The following is a 19,385-nucleotide window of genomic DNA, read 5'->3' on the forward strand; positions in this document are numbered from 1 at the left end:
AAACTAACGTCATTTTCTGTTGCTGAGAAATTAATACAATTATTATTCTATTACTTTCTTTATAAAAGTTATTTGAAAATCTTGTGAATTTTATCGCAGTTCTAATCTAAATTATTATATCACCTTTCAAACGACAAGTTAACCATTTGCTTACTTATGATGAGTTTGAGACCTGTATCCAATTGAATGAACTAGCAAGACAGCAGATTCGAATGACGAATTTAACTACTCATGTCATATAATTGTGCATTATGCTTAATTGTGCACAATTGTGCTAATTGTGCATTGTGTTATATGCTTTGATGTGCTATATGTGTTTGTGATGTTCTTTTGAAATTCTTACAAATTCCGTGATGTGTTGAAAAATTAAATTGTGTTGTTCTTAGCATGTTTCATGTGAGTGTAAATTGAATCTAGTTAGAAATTTCTGATGCTAAAAAATATTTAAGATAAATTTTTTAAATCTTATAAGAAGCAAAAAAAAAAAAAAAAAAAAAAAAAAAATTAAATCTTATATATTTAAGATAAATTTCTAAATTTGAATGTTTTATCCGATGAAAATTAAAAAAAAAATTCTCGTGTTAACTTAATTTAAAAGTACTAAACTAAAAAAAATCCAATTCATTAAAATTTTTATCACAGCATAAGATAGTCTTTTAACAACTTATTTCGCTAAGAAATACCTTATTTTGTGTATAGTTGCTCTGTTTTTGGATACTCATTCTGCTATGGGAATATTTTTATTTCGTTTCAGAAAAAGGAGCTTAACTTTATGAATTATCATACTCTGCAAATATATATCAAATGATAAATTTTAGATGAATTTGATAGTTATGTTTCTTTCAACTAATATTGTTGTGACAACAACATTAGTAAATTGTCATCAATATTGCAGTTACGATTACCATACATTAAAACTTCAGCGGAGATTAAAAATTTTAAATTAACAAAGGTTTGGAATATTTGACTAACTTAATTTAATGAGATTTTTATATTTTAAAATTATTCTTAATTATATTTGAATCTCCAATTTATTAACTAATCTAATATTTTGATGATTCAAATTCTTTCATTCTTAATTAAAGAGTTTCTAATGTAAATCACTTTATTATTTAATGTTTAAAAATGAGAATTTCACTATGATTCATCAAAAGCAGAAATAATTGTTCCGACATTAGAAAATTTCAAGGATGAGAATGGATTAATATAATTCGTAATTACTTTGTTAAGAAATGGAGAACAGAAAAATGAAATTAATTTTCTATGCATCCATATTTTTACATCTTCATTTTCTGAAATAAAGTGAAGCAAAATAATCAACAATCTTTATTCACCAAAATGAAATAAAGTACAAAATTAACAATCATTTCTCAGCACATTATAAGCAGACATGCTTTCATGTGTTTTAAACTAGTTAAAACGACATAAATATGCTAAGGCCAATCATGTATGATTGTACAAAGCAATCATAAAGGTATAAAAATACAAAAAAAAAAATGAAATATTTTATTTTGGCAATATTTTAAATAATAATTTTAAAAGATTTCATCAGAAAAAATAATTTTTTTTTGTTTTAATTCTGTTAGATCGACATCATACTTTTAATTTCCTAAAGTTTATTATATTTTGCTTTCAGATGGGCAAACATATTTGGCAGATTTTTAAAATATATAGGCAGTGATTTTGAAATGTTATTAAAGGGAATATAAAAAAAATCCCCAAATAATTGTTTATCTTTGCAAAGCATAAAAAATCACGCAAATTAAAACTTTATAAAAGCTCTTAAACCACCAAAGAATATTTTATATATTTTTCAATTTTAGAATACTTAGTCCCTTTGAGGATCCTCGGTTAAATTTTCATGAGATGCAGCATTTTCGATATCGGGAACTTTATTTGTAATATTTTCTGGAGTAGCATTAGGAATATAGTTGGTATTTACAGTTTGATAACTAACAGTACCTGGTTCATTGCTAACAACGTGAGCTCTGCTACCGTTAGCATCAACCACATATGCTACATTCTTAAATATACCATCTGGTTTACGGTAATTATACGAACCTATCACTCTTTTACCATCTGGATCAGATATTTCTTTGTGACCAGGTACTCCTCTTTGATCGAAGCCATAATAGAATGATTTTGTTAGGGAGTCAAAACTGTTCACGTTTGGCTCTTTATTACCATTTAAGAGTTGAGGTTTTACCTGACTTTCTTCAGCTGCAAAACTTTCATCTTTCGCTTCAGGTTCTTCTTCTTTTTCTTCTACTACTGCAGGTGCAGCTGTTTGTTCAGGTTCAGCTTCAGAAGCTGCTGTTTCTTCTTCTTCTTCTTCTACTTCCTCAATTATTGGTTCTGGTGCCTTTTCGGGTTCTGGTTCTTCTGATTCAATACTTCCTATACTTTCAGCAACTTCTTCTTCTTCCTCGCTACTTTTCTTTTCTTCCTTGGGTTTGGATTTTTTCTCTGAAGATTTGCTTTCGGAAGAAGAGCTTTCAGATGAACTTGATTCAGAGCTGCTTGATTTTGCTGCCTGAATTTTTGCTGGTTTGTTATTAGGAGGTAAAACAAAAATATTCTTCCCGGCTACTGGAAGTGATCTGATGTAACTGCCCCAAGGATATGCATATCTGATTCGACTTACTGGAGGATATAATAAGACTGGAGCAGCCGATTTACCATTAGAGATTGGAAGAACTATCTGTTTTCTAGGAGCAGGAACAGCCACTTGCTTGGGGGAAACAGGGACGGTTACTTGTTTGGGAGAGACAGGAACAGCCACTTGTCTGGGAGCAACAGAAACTGCAAGTGGTCTCGCTGGTACTAGTCGCACTACTTGTCCGGTCTTAGTTTGTTGAATAACAGGTGCAATTGGTGCTCTAGGATATGTATAAAAACTAGCTCCTGTTCTTGGATTTAGAACATAATATGGTCCGTATGGATATCTGTTTATTCGAAGAATTCTACCGAATGGCTGTCTGGGGATTGCAATTGTTCGGTATACTGGTGCTGGAGCTGGGGCTGGTACTGGTACTGCTACTGGCGCTGGTGCTGGTGCTGGTACTGGTACAGGTACAGATTTTGGAGGAAATGGAGATTTCGTTTGAACAATTGGAAGTGGGCATGGTTTGCCGTTTATTACCTGTGGCAAGGGGGCTACTAAAGATGGAGGTGGAGGAGGAAATTGTGGTATTCCTTTCACACTGGAAATTATACCTTTCGGAGGTGGTGCAATAGGAGAAGATTTGCCTACAACAATGGTGTCAGACTTGCCCGAAGGAGGTGGTAGTGCTACTGCCGGTGGTGGTGGTGGAGGAGGTGGTTGAGAAATAAAAACTTTTTGTTGGGGAACAGGATTTTTAGCCGGCCATATATCAATAGGAACAGCAGTATCAATAGATTTTCCTACTAGCGGAGGATTCTTTGGAGAATCGAACTGAACTTTGGGTCCATTATCAACTATCACACTACCCTTTTGAATAACAGGTGCAACTGGAGCAAATGACTTTTGTTGCTCAAACCTAGGTATAGGTCCATCTTGTTTCAAAATCCAAGTGTCAGAGACTGTGATTGGTGATGGAGGTTGTTGAACGTCTAGAGGTACTCCTTTAGCTGGAACAGATTTTCCACCGTCAATAACAGTTCCAACTGGAACGGTTAAAAATTTCCCTGTATTTTGTGATGTTGGAACCCAAATATGCTTAACCTGAGAAAGCGGTGCAGACTTTTCTACAACGATCTGATCTACAGGAACTGGGGGTTGGCTGACTACAACAGTTTGCTTGGGAGAAGCAAAATCAGGCACTTTAAGAGGAGGTGGAGGTGGTGGAGGAACTATGAAACTTGATGATTTTTTGGTTACAGTAGGTGGTGGAGGCGGTGGAGGAGGGGGTAATGGTTGTGCTTCCTTAATGATTTGAGGCTGTATGTATTGCTTAATTGCTGGAGGTGATACATCTACAACTTGTTTTACTGAAGGAATATCTTCGACTACGGTTGGTGGGTTTTGAATAACTTTTTGCGCCTGAATTGGAGAAGGTGCTCTTATCCATACTTGTTGAACAATGCTTGGAGGAGCTGGTACAGGGGCTTTTACTGGAGCAGGAGCAGGAGGAAGAGGAGGTGGTTGAGCTACTGGGGGAAAAGATTTTATAGTTTCTGTATATTGTTTCGGAGGGATATCTGCATTTACCACTTCAACCACTCTGTCTTGCGTTACAGGTACTTGTATCCAGCGCTCACGAATGAATTGATTATCAGGACCTTTAGTTAAGACCCATATATCTGATGAAGAACCTACATTGCTAGGATTATCTGGGATGACTTTTGAAGTAACTGATGGCTGAGCAACATAGGTATCATCAGGTAAAGGAGTTGCAACAGGTCCAATGTAAGGCTGATCTTCCGAATAATATCTGTCAAATGTATCCTCTGAATTTCCAAAGGCCCCTGTTTCTCCCGATTGGTTTTCTGGTGCATATAGCCTATAAAAAGAAAATTCCACCTCTATAATATTCATTTATTTGTTATTAAAGATAAGCATCAATAACATATTTCGTTTTACTATATTAAAAAAATCACTATTATTTCAGTCAAGTATAAGTGAATTATATCACTCCCCATAATTATTCCAAACATTGTGTGAAGTTTATTAAAAAGTGCTTTTGAATATAAAATTTCAATTATGAATATATAGTACTTTCAAATCAATAGAAAAGGTATTTAAAGCTTAATCTCAGTAAATTGAAAGATACATTTTTGTTTACTTAACATTGCATTAAGTTATTCATTCAAAATTTCTTTATTAAAATTTAATATATCATATTTTCCTATTTTAACTTTATCTTCATAATTCACTAAAATTTAAAATTTTTAAAATTAATCGTTTTAACAATATCTGAATCTCGATAAATGAATCAGAAATTTATATATCATTCTGATTGCAAACATGAGTGCATATTAATGATTTTGAAGAATTGTTTAATGCCATTAAAAAAATTTAACGTCGTTCCTGTTATAATTTTTTGGACACCTTAGTGCGTTGTGAACAATCGTCTACTTTTTACAATATACGCTAAAAGTGATTCTGAAATTTCTTGGCATAAAAACCACTTTAAATTTTCTTTCATTTTTAAAATTTATGATTTTGTTTTTCATATTTAATGGTGAAAAAATACGAAAAATCTCCATTATATGATTTATATTGCAAAACCCAATGAAATTCTACACCCCTATAATTTTTGCAATGCTGGTATTTTTTATTCGAATTTAAAATGCATGACTTTTTATTTCTTATTATAAAAAATATGTTTTGAATAGCTCCATATAATTTAGGAAAATTATTTAAAAATTTAGATTATTTTTCGTGAAATTAAAAAAAAATTAAAATGTGTAAAAGGCTACACTATGAATAAAACAATGTCCTAGTGACGTAAATCACATTATAAAAATTCTACAATGAAAATAAAAGTGACCTTTTGTCAATATATATTTTTTACAATTACAATTTAGAATATATATTTACATTGCAAAAGATACATTTCTCAATGTTTTTAATGTCAGAACTATTTAAACATCAGCCATCTTATCATTTCCCCCAGTTTCTAGTTTAAATGTAATTTTAGTATCGTTATTACCATATATCAATCTTTTCTATAAATGTTCAAAAAAAAATTAAAAAGAATTTCCAAGCACTCAGTGTTATCCTTTAGAATTGATATGGGAAGCTTATGAATGGAAATAAAAACGTGTAATCAAATAGCTAAATTATATCCTATTGGGTTAATAACTGTTTTAGGAAATAAGAGGAAGATGGAAATAAGTTGATGGGAAAATAAAATATGCATAAATTTTTTTAGTATGAGGAAAATAAAGACCGAAAATGCTGTTGAAAAAAATCTCTCAATATCTTAACACCTAATAATCCCTCAGATAATCGAATAGAAGTGAAATGAATTAACAAATAATTTGGTTTATTTAAAATAAAATATTTATATTATTTTCTGGAAACTATTTTTTAATTTAATATTTATATTATTTTCTGGAAACTATTTATTAACTATTTTGCGAACTAAAGAGATTGTTATGATGCTTGGAAATACATGTATCCATCCATCTCAAAAGTTATAAAGAATTTTAAAATGACACAAACCATGCATAACAAACTTAAAATTATTTTTTTTAAATTCTGAATTTTGATCGATACAATTTTGCTCTGTTTGTTAACTTTTTTATTTATTAATATAAAGAAAAATAATTTTGAAAGTACTTTTGTTAGAAAGATTCTTATAAATTGTGTCAGACTTCTTATAAAAAGTAAATATTTTAGAGTTCATTGTCTTATTTTCTAAAGTAATCTAATAAAAAAAATAGTAATTTGAGATGCTACAGTATTGCAATATTTATTTTGATATATTACGTTACTGTCTAAGAAATTGAGCGCGCAGCCAGATAACTATAAAACAAAACCTTATAACCTACTTTAAGAGTTAAAGAAACAAAGCTCTTTTAAAGAAAAATAATCATGACATTTTTGGGCAATTCGGGACGTTTTCGTGAAAGTTATCCGATATCGTGACATTTACAGCCGAAATAAACTTTGTGTTTAAACTTCTTTGTCTTCATATTGTCTTTGTTTTGGCTTAATAAAATTGCGATTACTTTTCTAGAAAATTGAGTAGCTTTTTTCTCTCTCATATATTATCAGTTTAACCTAAAAATGCTATCTTTCCTGAAATAATATCCACGTCGAGACATAAAATATTTTTTATAAAATAATAATTATTATTGAATAATTAAGAACTTCAAGGATACATTTGTTATTGTCTGATATTTTATTTTTACAATTTTCTAATTAAAGGATTTTATTTTACTTTTTACACCTTATCACTTACATTTAGGAAACCATCGTTCATTATCATTATAATAATTTTTTTGCAATTTACTTCTAAAATATTTAATCGATAATGAAAACAACTTGCATTTTGATAAATAAGAAATTTACTTTCAAAAATTGCTAGAAGTTTGATATCCGGTTCAAAAACCATTTAGGCAATTTTGAGCTATTAAATTCATAACTTGAATAACAGAAAAAAATTAAACATTTTGATTCATCCAATTATCTAATTCATCCATTAGTATTTTTATTCACTAAAAATTGTAAATATGGATATAATGGGATAATGGATGTACCTTAAATTATTCTAGGGTATATCCATTATCCAATAAAATATTTCATCTCTATTTTTAACTTTCGTGGATTTGCCAAACGGTCGAAAACACATTCTGAAGAACAGATAAAAAGAAATTAGATTCGAAATATCAAGCTTTTCTCTCATGAAAAATTTATAGAAAATTTAAGTTTTAGTTCTTTTACTATTTGGTATTTTTACGGATTAACAATTAAAAATTAAGGGTTCTGTACCTAACATGTTAACGTATCTTTTTCTTTTCTTGTTTTAAAGGATTTTTATTTGTCCATAAAAGATAACGAAAATGTAAACAAATTTGATTATATCATTAATAATTAAGAATTTTAATAATTCTATTAATGGAATTTAAGTATTTTCTCTGAAAATACGATGGCGCTGAAATATTGTTGCACTCCTAGAATCAAATTACCAGTTTTTGATAGGAATTATTTTATGCGTCAACTGAATTTTTTTTTTTATTAAAGGTATGTTTTAATTATAGCCTAATTATTGGTAATATAAGTATTCAACATGTTATGTAAAGAAAATATTTAATTTTAGAATAAAAATTTTTTAATAACATATATTTTTAATGATACAAAAAAAGGCTTTAACATTCTTTTGGTTTTTTCAAAAAAAAAAGTGTAATGAACTTTTACAGTGAATTTTTAGAGTAAGATAACATTTTGTGTTTGCTGAAGAAGGGTATTCAAAATAGCAATTTTTGTTATTTGAACAATTTCGTATATATATATATATATATATATAATATGTTGTTTCTTGGACTATTGCAATTTTTTAAAAGAATTATATTAGTTTCTATTTGACTTCTAAACTTAGAAAAGAAATGAGATAAAAAAATCTTAATTCTTTTAATTTTTTTTCTTCTTAATTTTATCAGAGTTGTGAAAATTAAGATGACAACTAATTTTGAAACACTTTTTTTCGGGTTTTTATTTTGGTCATAATAATTTTAGATTATTTAGGTTTTCTTATAAATTTAAGAATTGTATAATTAAACATTTCCAGGTTCCTTTTTAACTTTCTGCGACAAATACTGACACGTCTTTCACTTGCTCGTATTCATTATTATGGTTTTATCTTATACATTATTCAGATTTTTCCATTGTTGGTAATTTAAATTTTACCTCTTTGAAGATAACACCAGAATTCTTGGAAGAATATGTGAAATATCCTCATGAAAAATCATACAAATATCATACGATAGTGATATTAAACAGTAGGATAACTTTAATTGCTACAAACCAGTATTTTCAGTGAATATAAAAATTTTAAAATTATTATTTCTTTCTACGATTATTTAATATTGTGGGAAAAGATTGTCTTTCTTTTTCTCAACAAAGTTCAAATTCGGATTGATCAAGGTATATTAAATGTTATGATATATTTTATTTAGATTATGCATATTGATTTTTAATTGGTAGTAATAAGTCGGTAGATAATTTATTAAAATAATTTATAAGCATATATCTAAGGAATTTTTCAAAAATATGTTTAGTTGCTTCATTTTCTGTTAGGATCTTCTTAGATATAATTTTTAAAAGAAAAATCTTGTTATCATTAGTGTAATATTATTTTGTAGAGATGCAAAAGTGATAAGATTTTCGTTAAAATAAAAAAAAAACCAACGTCGTAGAAGAATGGAATGAACAGTAACAAACCTTTTAATTTTTTTTATCTCTAAATGCTTATACATGAAAGTAACTACGAAAAGGATTTTAGTGCTGCTGTTTAATGCAGAAAATTTTTATATAAGAACACAAACTCATTTTTTTGCCTTATTTTAAAAGTGAATTTTAATTTTTCTAGATGTTTTTAAAGATATTTCTTTATTTTCAGTATATAATTTTTAAACAAATCGCAACTCGAAAAGTGATTAATAATACTAATAAATGAACGTAATCAAAATTAATATGCATTCATAAAGTTATAAGTCTGCTGTAAGATTAGCCTGAGGAAAAATTTTTATAAAAAAATTCCATGAAGGAATGGAGGCTATAAAGGAATAATTAGAAAATAATTTTCAAATTATTTATACAGGAAATAATCAATTCCCAATTTAATTACAAATGTTAAAGATTTTTATTTTCGTTTAAAGTCACATATATATAATAATATAATAAATTTATTTTTGTGAGCATGAATTCTATTCAATATTTTTTCCTTTTTCTATTTTATCGAATGAAAACTCTTAAATTTCATACAAGAACTCCTGATATTATTACATTTCACTCAATAGAACTGATATCTTGAAGTAAAATTAATTGTATCAACGAACTGCTTTACAAGATAATTTTAAGAAATATTCTGAATTTTAGATCATTGTAGAAAATATATTTAACAAAATTGGGGAAATGCTTTTAATAGAGAAAACTCTGAATTCTGCATTGATGACCCTGATTAGAAATAGAGAGATCATTTTTATATCAAAAGTTAGGATATTAAAAATGACTTCCGCCATAATTGTCTTTGAAGGAATATTACATACTTATATAATAATAAAGACTAAATGTTTGTTATTTACCAGAATAATTATTGTAGAAATATTTATGGACTTTTTTAATTCCTTAGTTTTTATTAAAGAAATAGAAATATGTTTAATCTATGTAAATAATCAGCTTCATGTATAATTATGCGCATTAACAAAATTTCAAATATCTTCACAAAATTTTATAAAATAAAACACATTTGCTTCAAATTAAATATCATTAATATTATTACAAAACTATTTGAATTTCAAATTAATTTTAAACAGCTTTGATTTTTTTGGAAATCAGTAGAGACTAAAAAAATAAGACATTATCCTTGTTCATCAAAAATATTTTTAGCTGGCGTTATTTATAGAGAAACCAGAAAATTATTATTATTATTATTTTGCTGTTTCCACAAAATCTTTTTAATTGCATGTTATTAATTTTTAACAAATTTAATACATCTCAATCATTTTTAATTGATAAAGCTTATTATAAATTTTTTCGGAACAAATGTTCAATGGTCTATTTCCAAAAACTTTAAAAATTAAAAATATTATAAATAAAAATTTAAATTTTTAAAACGCTTTAAAATTTATTAGTAATAAAGTAATTCTAATTTATTTAGAGTATTCTGGCCCACTTCCTTTGAGGTAGCAAATTTCTTAAGACTTTCGTTTTTCATTAGATTTAACAGACTATATTCCTTATTACGGAGATTGTTCAATTAATTCTTAAAGAACCTTGAAAATTACTCACTTTTGATCGAGCTTTTCATCACCTTGAAAGTATCCCTCGTCTTTAATCACATTTGATGGTTGATTTGGTGGCAAATCACCCGGGAAGTAAAATCTTTCATAATCCATTGTCCTCACACCCTGGCTTGGAATTGGTGGGGCATTACTCACAGGTGGGAAGGTGGCCTGAACATTTTGCAGCAATAGCGGCAACACAACCAACGCTATTGCTGAAGACATGGTTGTCTTCAGGCACCAAACAACTTTCGAAAGCTGATGAGAGCAATAAAAGGTTTGGCTCATAGATTTTATATATATACCCTTAACGGGTCGTTAGAAATTTTCAAGGATTGGCGCCGGGTGCTTGATAATGATTTATTTGGCACTCTCTTGTTCTGTGATCACATACTGTGAAGGGAACTTTTTTGTAGAGAGGGTTACTGGAATTTAGGTCTCTGAAATGTCGACGCCAAATCTGAGTCCGTTTTGAAGAAATCTGTCGGACGTGATACTGAAATGGTTCTGCAGAAAGGAACTACCAGGCATGACATCAAAACGTAAGAGAAAGTGGGTATTGTGTAAATTTTACTACTTATTGTGTTTTATTAGCTCTTTTTGCCCGATTTACATGGTTTCTGTAGTATTCTGGGAAATAAAAGTTCTTTGTTGTTATTGGGCAAATTTTAATATAAAAAATTGGAACAAACAATCATACTTTGATATTATATTTAAAAGCATTTTATATATCATCTGAAGCATGAAATAATAGGTATTACAAATTTGACTTTTGAAATTAAAATTTTTTTTAAATTTTAAATATATAGTGCATTCATTTACAATAATTCAAGGGTTTATTTTTTTGTAATAATTTGAACTCTAAAAACACAGATGAAATATTTTTATTGAATTTCCAATTAATCGTGTTAACTATTGAAGTGCAACTAAATGTTGATAAATATAGAATAAATATATAAAGAGGAAATATAAACAAAAGAGCATAAAAATGTGTTTCCTTCAGATTGTTTTAAATGTCAGTTGGGGTTCTTTTATAGACTTCTTGATTAAGTAGCTTTAAAACCAGTTGTTACAAAGCAATTGTTCAAATATGCAAGAATTATACCTTTACAAAATACAAATTATGTATTTGTCTAAGATAGGAGAAACCGAAGTACCTATCTCCCAGCTTTATCACTTTACGATTTCGCCAATTTTTATTTTATGTGAAAGTTTATGGCCCCTAGATATGTCACTAATGGCCGTCTGCACCCCACCGCCTATCAGTTTTTGAAAAATTCTGTAATAATTACTTTTCTATGCATTACCAGTCAGAATAAATCAGGCTTTTCCTACATATAACAAAATATACTTGCCCTAATCATTGTACCGAATTCGCCAATTTTTAATTTTAATCTCATGGTATTTAGATACGTCACTAATGTTTCTCTATTTCCTCTTTGCTCCATTTTAATAAGACATCGCAAACTAAAACCTTGACTGAGCCTTTAACCTCAACATTCGAAGATTAATTTCATGTAGACCGATTTCTCCAATTAATTTCTTTACCTCCCAAATATAATTAAGCAAACATAATGCTGCATATTGTGCAACTATAATTTAAAATATTGCTTTCCTTTGGCAGTTATTAGAAACGATATGCATGAAATCAAAATTCTTAACATCGGTATAATTGATTGATAGGAATAATAGATTCCTATCAATCAATTTTTTGAAACGCATTCTTGAATTTAACCACAGTATCCTTAACATAAGGAATCATATAACTATAAAAAGGACTGAGTGAAATCTTCAAGGCTTGTGAAAATGATAAACTTTCGGTACTTTCGTTTTCTAAATACAAGTATGTTCAATCAAGAAATATAATAATTTTAATTTTTTCCTAAATTTCCTAAGATAGTAGTTTTAGATAGTAGTTTATAATGTTTTCAACAATAAATATTGAGACAAATTATTTTGTGCCACTTCACGATGCCTCATCTGAGCATGATAGAAAGTAATAATTCTGCAAGTTTAGAAACATAAAAATGGATTTAAAATGGAAAAAGAAAGAAAATTGGGGCGAATTACTTTTCAATAATAAATTGTAAATTATTAAGAAATTCGTTTTAATAATTCTAATATAAATACTAGCAATAAATCATTTTGTATCAATGAATTAGAATTACAACGTGTCTTTTGCGTTTAATTAATTCTTTCTTAGATTAATTCTCAAGTTCGATTTAGAAATGTAAAAAGTCTTTTTAAGACATCATTATTTATCATTTGTAATCAAATGAACTGTAGTGAATTTCGAATTATAACTGTTAAACATCGTTAAAAACATTCGTTTAAAGTCGAATTTTTTCCATTATAATGATGAAATTAATAAATGTAACTTGAGCAGTTATAGTTTCACTCATCATTTAAGCTTTATATTATTAAATAAAATCCTAACTGCAAAATAATACCTTTTTCTGTTCAACAATTGACGTTTTCTCAAATATTTCGAACTAATTAAATAAAAAAGTTGTAAAGATAATTAACGGTGAAATAACACCTATAAAGATGAAAAATCCATTTTAATTAGAATAAATATTTAATTTTAAAATTTTAATGTTTGTCTTCAGTGACCATCTCCTGAATGTTGCTGATAATTAATTTTTCTTGTTATTGTGAATTCGCCTGGAAAAGTCATATTTCGAAGACCAAACAATACTTTAAAAAATAAGGAATTAAATAAAAAATGGTATCGTAATTGTAACATTATTTTTTTATTGAAAATTCTGGACTGGATTGTATTCGAACAGTTATATTACCTAAATGTTCGTAAGTAGTTTAATGAATTTTCGATGCGAATATTCTCATTTCCTTATATCTTCATTTGATGATGCCACATAATTTTTATAAAAAATAAGCGTTTATCATGTTACATATCTCCAGTTGATACCTTTTTGAAAACCTGTTAGTAACTGTGGAGGAGGTGCATGCCAGTCGAGGTTTTAAGATTTATCTTTTCCAATTTCTCTTAGCATTCTATTCAATGGGGGAAAGAAAACTATGAATGACATACTTTGGTCTTTTGTTTTCACAGATTTTCATTTTTCATGAGTGGTCAAAGAGATATGTATATTTTGGCGGTGAAAAGAAAGAAAAAACGTATTTTGAATATTTAGTGAGAGTTACTACCATATTTGTGCACAAATATAGTTACTTTTGAAAAAGTAAAGAAAAACAAAGACAATGTGTTGACTTTCTTGAGGATAATATTTACATTGAGAACGGAAATTGTATTAAATTATATAGATTCTTTCATAGGAAATGGCTTGGCATACTTTCATTTAAATGAGATAAAAAGAATTTTCTGAGAAATTCGGATATTTTAGCCAATACCGTGACTTTACCTGCTAGTGAAATCATATCTCATTGTAACCTTGACCATGTTGTGACTACTGGGATATAGGACACGAAATATCTTAGAAGTTTGAACTTATCAGATTTCTTTTATCAATCCAATTTTAAATTTTCTTTAACAAAGACATTCATCATCCTGTTTTTAAAAGGCCTTGAAAACTGTGTTACATGCAAGGCATAGTTAAATAAAGCTTTCACTTTTAAAGTTTTTTTCATTAAATTACGCAAGATTTTTATAGATTTTATTTACTTTTAGGATACTTTTATTTTTTGATAGTGCGAATTCATATTTCTGCAAAAATAAATTCATTTCATTTTAAAATTGCGTCATTATAAAATGCAAGTTTGATATAATATTACAGATTTAAGAAAGTGTTGTGATTTATTCGTGGCAGATAAATTGTTGTCGTATGACTATTACTTCGAGAAATTGAACCTCATTGTAGTAAGCCTAAAATTCTAAATTGCTGCAAACTATAAATTTGAGAAATATGAATGAATCATTGTTGGAAGTAACAATGAAAGTTCGAGCAGTAAGTTTTCCCCATAAATTGAAGGGATATTTCTGCATTATTATTGATCTTAAATTAATTTAGTCTTTTTTACATACAATTAAAAGATGTCCCAGAATTAAAGCAAGATTTGAATTTGCCACCATTCATGCTGTAAAGTGTTGACAACTCTATTTAAAAAACCATTTAACAGCTGATAGTTTAGGGTTAGTAACGATAGAACAACGTGTTAACGCAAGATTTGAATTAAATAACTTATTGAATCGTGAGGTACATTGGATAGGATATGTATGGAATAACACATATGGCAAATCGCTGGTCTATACGCACTTTTTTTCGAAATTTTTCATGACAATTTTACATAAATTTCGTTGAATTTCGTTGATGCAGCGTTGAATATTGTCCAATGCACGTGTGCTTGTGGGCTTGTTGGCGTTGAAATATAACCCCATAAAAAGAAATCCAATGGTGATAAATTACACAATCTAGAGGGCCAATACTCAAATATTCGAACTGTGGCCGCCAGATTTTCATAAATTTTAAAATATTGTTTAACAGTGAAAACACATTGTTCTATCTTTCAACGCTCCATTTTTACTAACCCTAAACTACCAGCTGTCAAATGTTTTTAATAAGTTTGCCAACGCATTTTACTGCTCGAATGGTGGCAATTTCAAATCTTGCTTTAATTTTGAGACACCCTTTAGTTTTTATTTTGATATCCATTCTGATATTGTTCTATTTTATCTCATCCCCTTAGTTTGATTTCAGAAGCTTACAGATCGTTTCATACAAAAATGAAATCTACTTCTATGTACTATAATATGCAGGTTATTCAAAAAGGGGCAGATTTAGAACAGTTAGCTCTAATGTACAACAGTAGATAATACATACAATATATCAGTGGATAGTTTTTTTCTTTACATTCGGATAATCCTATAAAAGATGATGGTGGTGTTGGTTTGTGAGAAAATGGCGATGCCTTAGAATAAGTCGATTTCTTGTATTGCAGCACGCAAAAAATGAATTCATTTTTTATTCGCATAGGGCAATTCGTTATAAGCTCAATAAAGAACCCTCTCATCATGAATAGATTTTTAATTAATAAAAAAATTCGTAGTTTAGACGCAAAGGGAAAAGCAACAGTCATCCTCGGATGTTAGGTGAAAATGTTGTAATCGTACCTAACTACTTTCAAATGTACCATTGGATATTCACAAGCAGAAGTAGATGATTTGGAATTTCACAATTAATGGTGTAACATGTGCTTAAAACCTGTGTTTACAATTCTTCAAGGTCTACTAGATCGAATTACTACGATAATGAGTTCAATAACCAGGGATACCCTACACTTCTATTTCTTCATTGAAACTCTTGTCGTGAACTCTATAACTTGCCTAAGCCAAGATTTGAACAAGTAGCTAGCTCTACCGTTATCTGAGCTGCTTTGAATTTTTAACAATAGTACATTTTATTTATTTCATTTTCTTACTTTTCATTTTTTTTATTAATATTACAATTTTTATTCCTTTCCTTCTTTTATGTTTACTTCCTTTTTCTCTTTCCCCCACTTTCTATTTTTCCTCCATAATTTTTTATTTTTTTCCCTCTTCTTTGCTTTTTTATTTTTCTTTTCTCTCTCTCTCTCTCTCTCCCCTTTTTGTACTCAGTATATGTTGCATAATGTTTTGGGTTTTCTATTTAAAAAGGCATGTTTTGCCCGCAAAATTCTAATTTTTAATATATTTATATAATATTTATTAAATTCAATATATTTATCAAAAAGATTGATTTAAATATGAAGTGAAGTGATTAACTGTTTTTAAGTATCTTCCAATTTTGTGCGACGAATAATTTTAAATTTTTGCAAAAATCTCTTTATCCTAACAACACACACGTTTTTTTTTTGTTTTGATTAAAAAAGTCCTTTAAAAATAAAATAATCAAATGTATTATAAATTATCAGTTTAATTATTTTTTTAAAAATTACTCATTTCTAGAATAATTTTTAATTACTATTAATTAAACCATATAACTGAAATTGAAATATAATCTTCTTATTTCTAATAATTCTTCAAATTAAGTGACTGATTTGACTCTAGAAATGTCTTGAAATTTTAAGGTTCTTTAATAATTTAAAATAACTTTAAGGTGATTTGAAGAATAAAAAGTATAAACAATTTCAATTCTTATTCAACTGTCTTTTAATCATCCGTGCTTAATTCTGAAACTCTATACTCAATTTAGTAATATTATATAAATATACTTTTTTAAATATAGTAAATTTTATTTGTTACGATTGGCATTACAGATTTCATTTGTTTCAATAAGAAATTATGTCAATAAAGTTGTGAATGAACGAAAGAAAGGAAGAATGAATGAAATAAGACAGCGTGCGGGCCACAGGCATTCTTTTGTATCGAGTATCCTTGATATTTACGCACAGTATGCAAATATCTCGGAGGGGAAAATGCATTCAGTTACGGTTGACGCAACCCATTTTGAGTGTACAAATATTAAAATAGTATACAGGGACTTTAAATAACTGGCAAAACCCAGACGCATTATTTTGAGATATAAGGTTATTAAAATATGGATTCTTGCTTTTTATTTTGAAGAACGTTTTTACGCTTTAGATCTAAAACTATGAATTATAAATTTATTTTTATTTCAAAAAAGCACATCTTATATTTAAATTTTCCTCGGCCATAATTTTATTTAAATTTTTTCTTTTTATTTGTTATATTCCATTATATGCTGTAATTAATAGTGTTGTTAATGCAATATGGAATTTATAATAATAAGAACATAATATTTTCATTTAATTTTACAAAGATATTCGGTGATCGGTTTGTTTTCTGTAAAACAAATCAATTATTGTTATTTAGAAAACAAATCCTTTATTAAATTAATCACTATGTTTGAATAAGAATCAAACAAATCACTCATCGAATTAATGCCATTCAGGGCCTTATAAAAAATCTCAGTCGTTTTAAAAACTAGAAGTCTAGGAAACAGACAAACATAAGAAATGTTTACTAGGATTTAATTTCATTATTTAAGTTTATAGAAAGTTCAGAAATTCCGATCTTGTAATATATATGTAATATAATGACAAAATTATTAAATTGAAATGAAATTCATATTGAATATTTATTAATAATGAATTCGCATTTATTTACTCATTTATAATTATAGAAAAATGATTTTATTCGTGCTAAAATAATATGCGATCACTGACAAATACGAGATCACGATATTTTGTTTTGAAAGTTATACGTATAATTTACCATTAAACTAGAATACGTATAATTACTAAAACTTAGAATTCAGGTTTCATTGAATTAATATTTTGACTTCAAGACAATTATTGAAGTAGACATACCTTTTTGAAGTTAAGAGATTAGAAGAAAAGTAGGCAGAAATATAAGGGGAAACATTTTTTTGAATCAAATAGAAATCATTTGAATAAATCTTGAAATTTCTTTGATTGAAATAATTGGAAGAAAGTATTGATTTTACATACATAAAAGGTGTAAAAACAGAATGAATTATAAATTGAAACTTGGAAACTATTGAATCTAGAATCTAATCAAAAATTAATTACAAACTTGAGTATTTATTTAATAAAAACTTGCCAATATAAACGCTAAAAATAGAGTAATGGCTTTTTGATTACAATTTCTCCTTCTTGACTGTAAAACACTTAGCAGAAATGAGCAACTAGTAACTAATATACTCCAATCGAATTGCACTTTTCTCTGCAAAAAATACATAACAGCAAATTTATTGGTTGAAGTAATTGGGCTGATTATCTCAAACAGGCATGTAAGTTTGCACCCAGTATATGTTACAGAATAAGGGTATGGAGGAGGGTTTTAATGAAATGGAAATTAATCAATTAAATTTAAATTAATTACATTTTAATGAAATGCTATTAATTTGAGACAAAAAATTTCAGGTAAGAAGTTGTTGATAATAAACATACCTATATAATTAATTACAGAATTTTACGATAGCTTAATAGAAGTAAATTTTAAAAAGTACAATTTTTTTTTTTTTTATTTAACTGACCAAAATTTTTGGACTTCTAATAATTTACTGTTTTACAGAAGGAAATAATTGACAGAATGTTCAGATTGACATTTGCATTATATTTTTAAAATTACTGTTGAGAAAAAATGTGATCGAAAACAGATTGCAAGTACGTTCTGTCTTCCAGATTCGTCGAAAAATAATTTTATTCTGAAAATGGTGGTATACGATTTCAAATGATATTGTAATGATTAATTTTTTTAAATTGGTAAAAATTAAATTTGAAGTTAACGTTTTCTCTCAAATCTGAATTAATTTTTTGATTATCATTATTATTGCGAACATTACACTTTAATGTTTTCCGATAATCAATCACTATATATACTTTTTTTTCATTTTCAAATTTAATTTTTACCTTTTGATTACTATACCATTTGAAACCTCAGAATAACACTTTTAGAATAAGAACATTTTCGGCTCGTATATTCTGACTGATTGAAAAGGTATTTATATTCATGCGATCTTCTTTTTTTTCCCTTTAAAAAATAATGTGAATATTGATCTGGAAATTTAAGCAGTTATTTTTTTCTATATGGCGCGTACTTGAATGGAATTACAAAATTTTTGTTAAAAAAATGAAAATATTTATATTTTTTAAAAAGAAATTATTCCTGATGTAATTTAAACTTTCATTATGTTTTTTGGCTTATTTTATAGATCATTTTAACGCCTACAACTTTTTAGTCTTTTTATCTAGGATTAATAGCTTTTATTTAAACGCAAAAAAAATCATTGTTTAAACTTCCACCTTCTCTCAATCCCTTATCTAATAAAATAGCATAGTGCAACCTTAAAGAACTGCTTTTGATAGCCAACTCATCAACTTAAGTCAACAAAATCGCAATTACATACTTTTACATATTTTGCCATTTTTCATGCCGATTCAACAGGATTAATAAATGCATTTAGCTGTAATACTTAATCCATGCCTCTATCAGCTAAAATGCATAT

The 19,385-nt window shown here is 27.8% G+C and overlaps 2 protein-coding genes across 4 annotated transcripts in view; one reads left to right on the top strand and one right to left on the bottom strand.

Annotated features, from left to right (window-relative positions):
* Positions 1 to 19,385, top strand: part of LOC129966127 (sodium- and chloride-dependent glycine transporter 1-like) — a 175,746-nt gene that overhangs the window by 105,900 nt on the left and 50,461 nt on the right. The window lies entirely within an intron of this gene.
* On the bottom strand, positions 1,314 to 10,732 carry LOC129966125 (titin-like). Its single transcript, XM_056080509.1, has 2 exons — positions 10,442 to 10,732; positions 1,314 to 4,484 (listed from the first exon to the last, which is right to left on the bottom strand). Exons 1-2 carry the CDS (start codon positions 10,720 to 10,722, stop codon positions 1,829 to 1,831), a joined length of 2,937 nt encoding a protein of 978 aa, XP_055936484.1. The 5' UTR covers positions 10,723 to 10,732; the 3' UTR covers positions 1,314 to 1,828.

The sequence above is a fragment of the Argiope bruennichi genome, chromosome 4 (genome assembly GCF_947563725.1).
Source record: "Argiope bruennichi chromosome 4, qqArgBrue1.1, whole genome shotgun sequence".
NCBI lineage: Eukaryota > Metazoa > Arthropoda > Arachnida > Araneae > Araneidae > Argiope > Argiope bruennichi.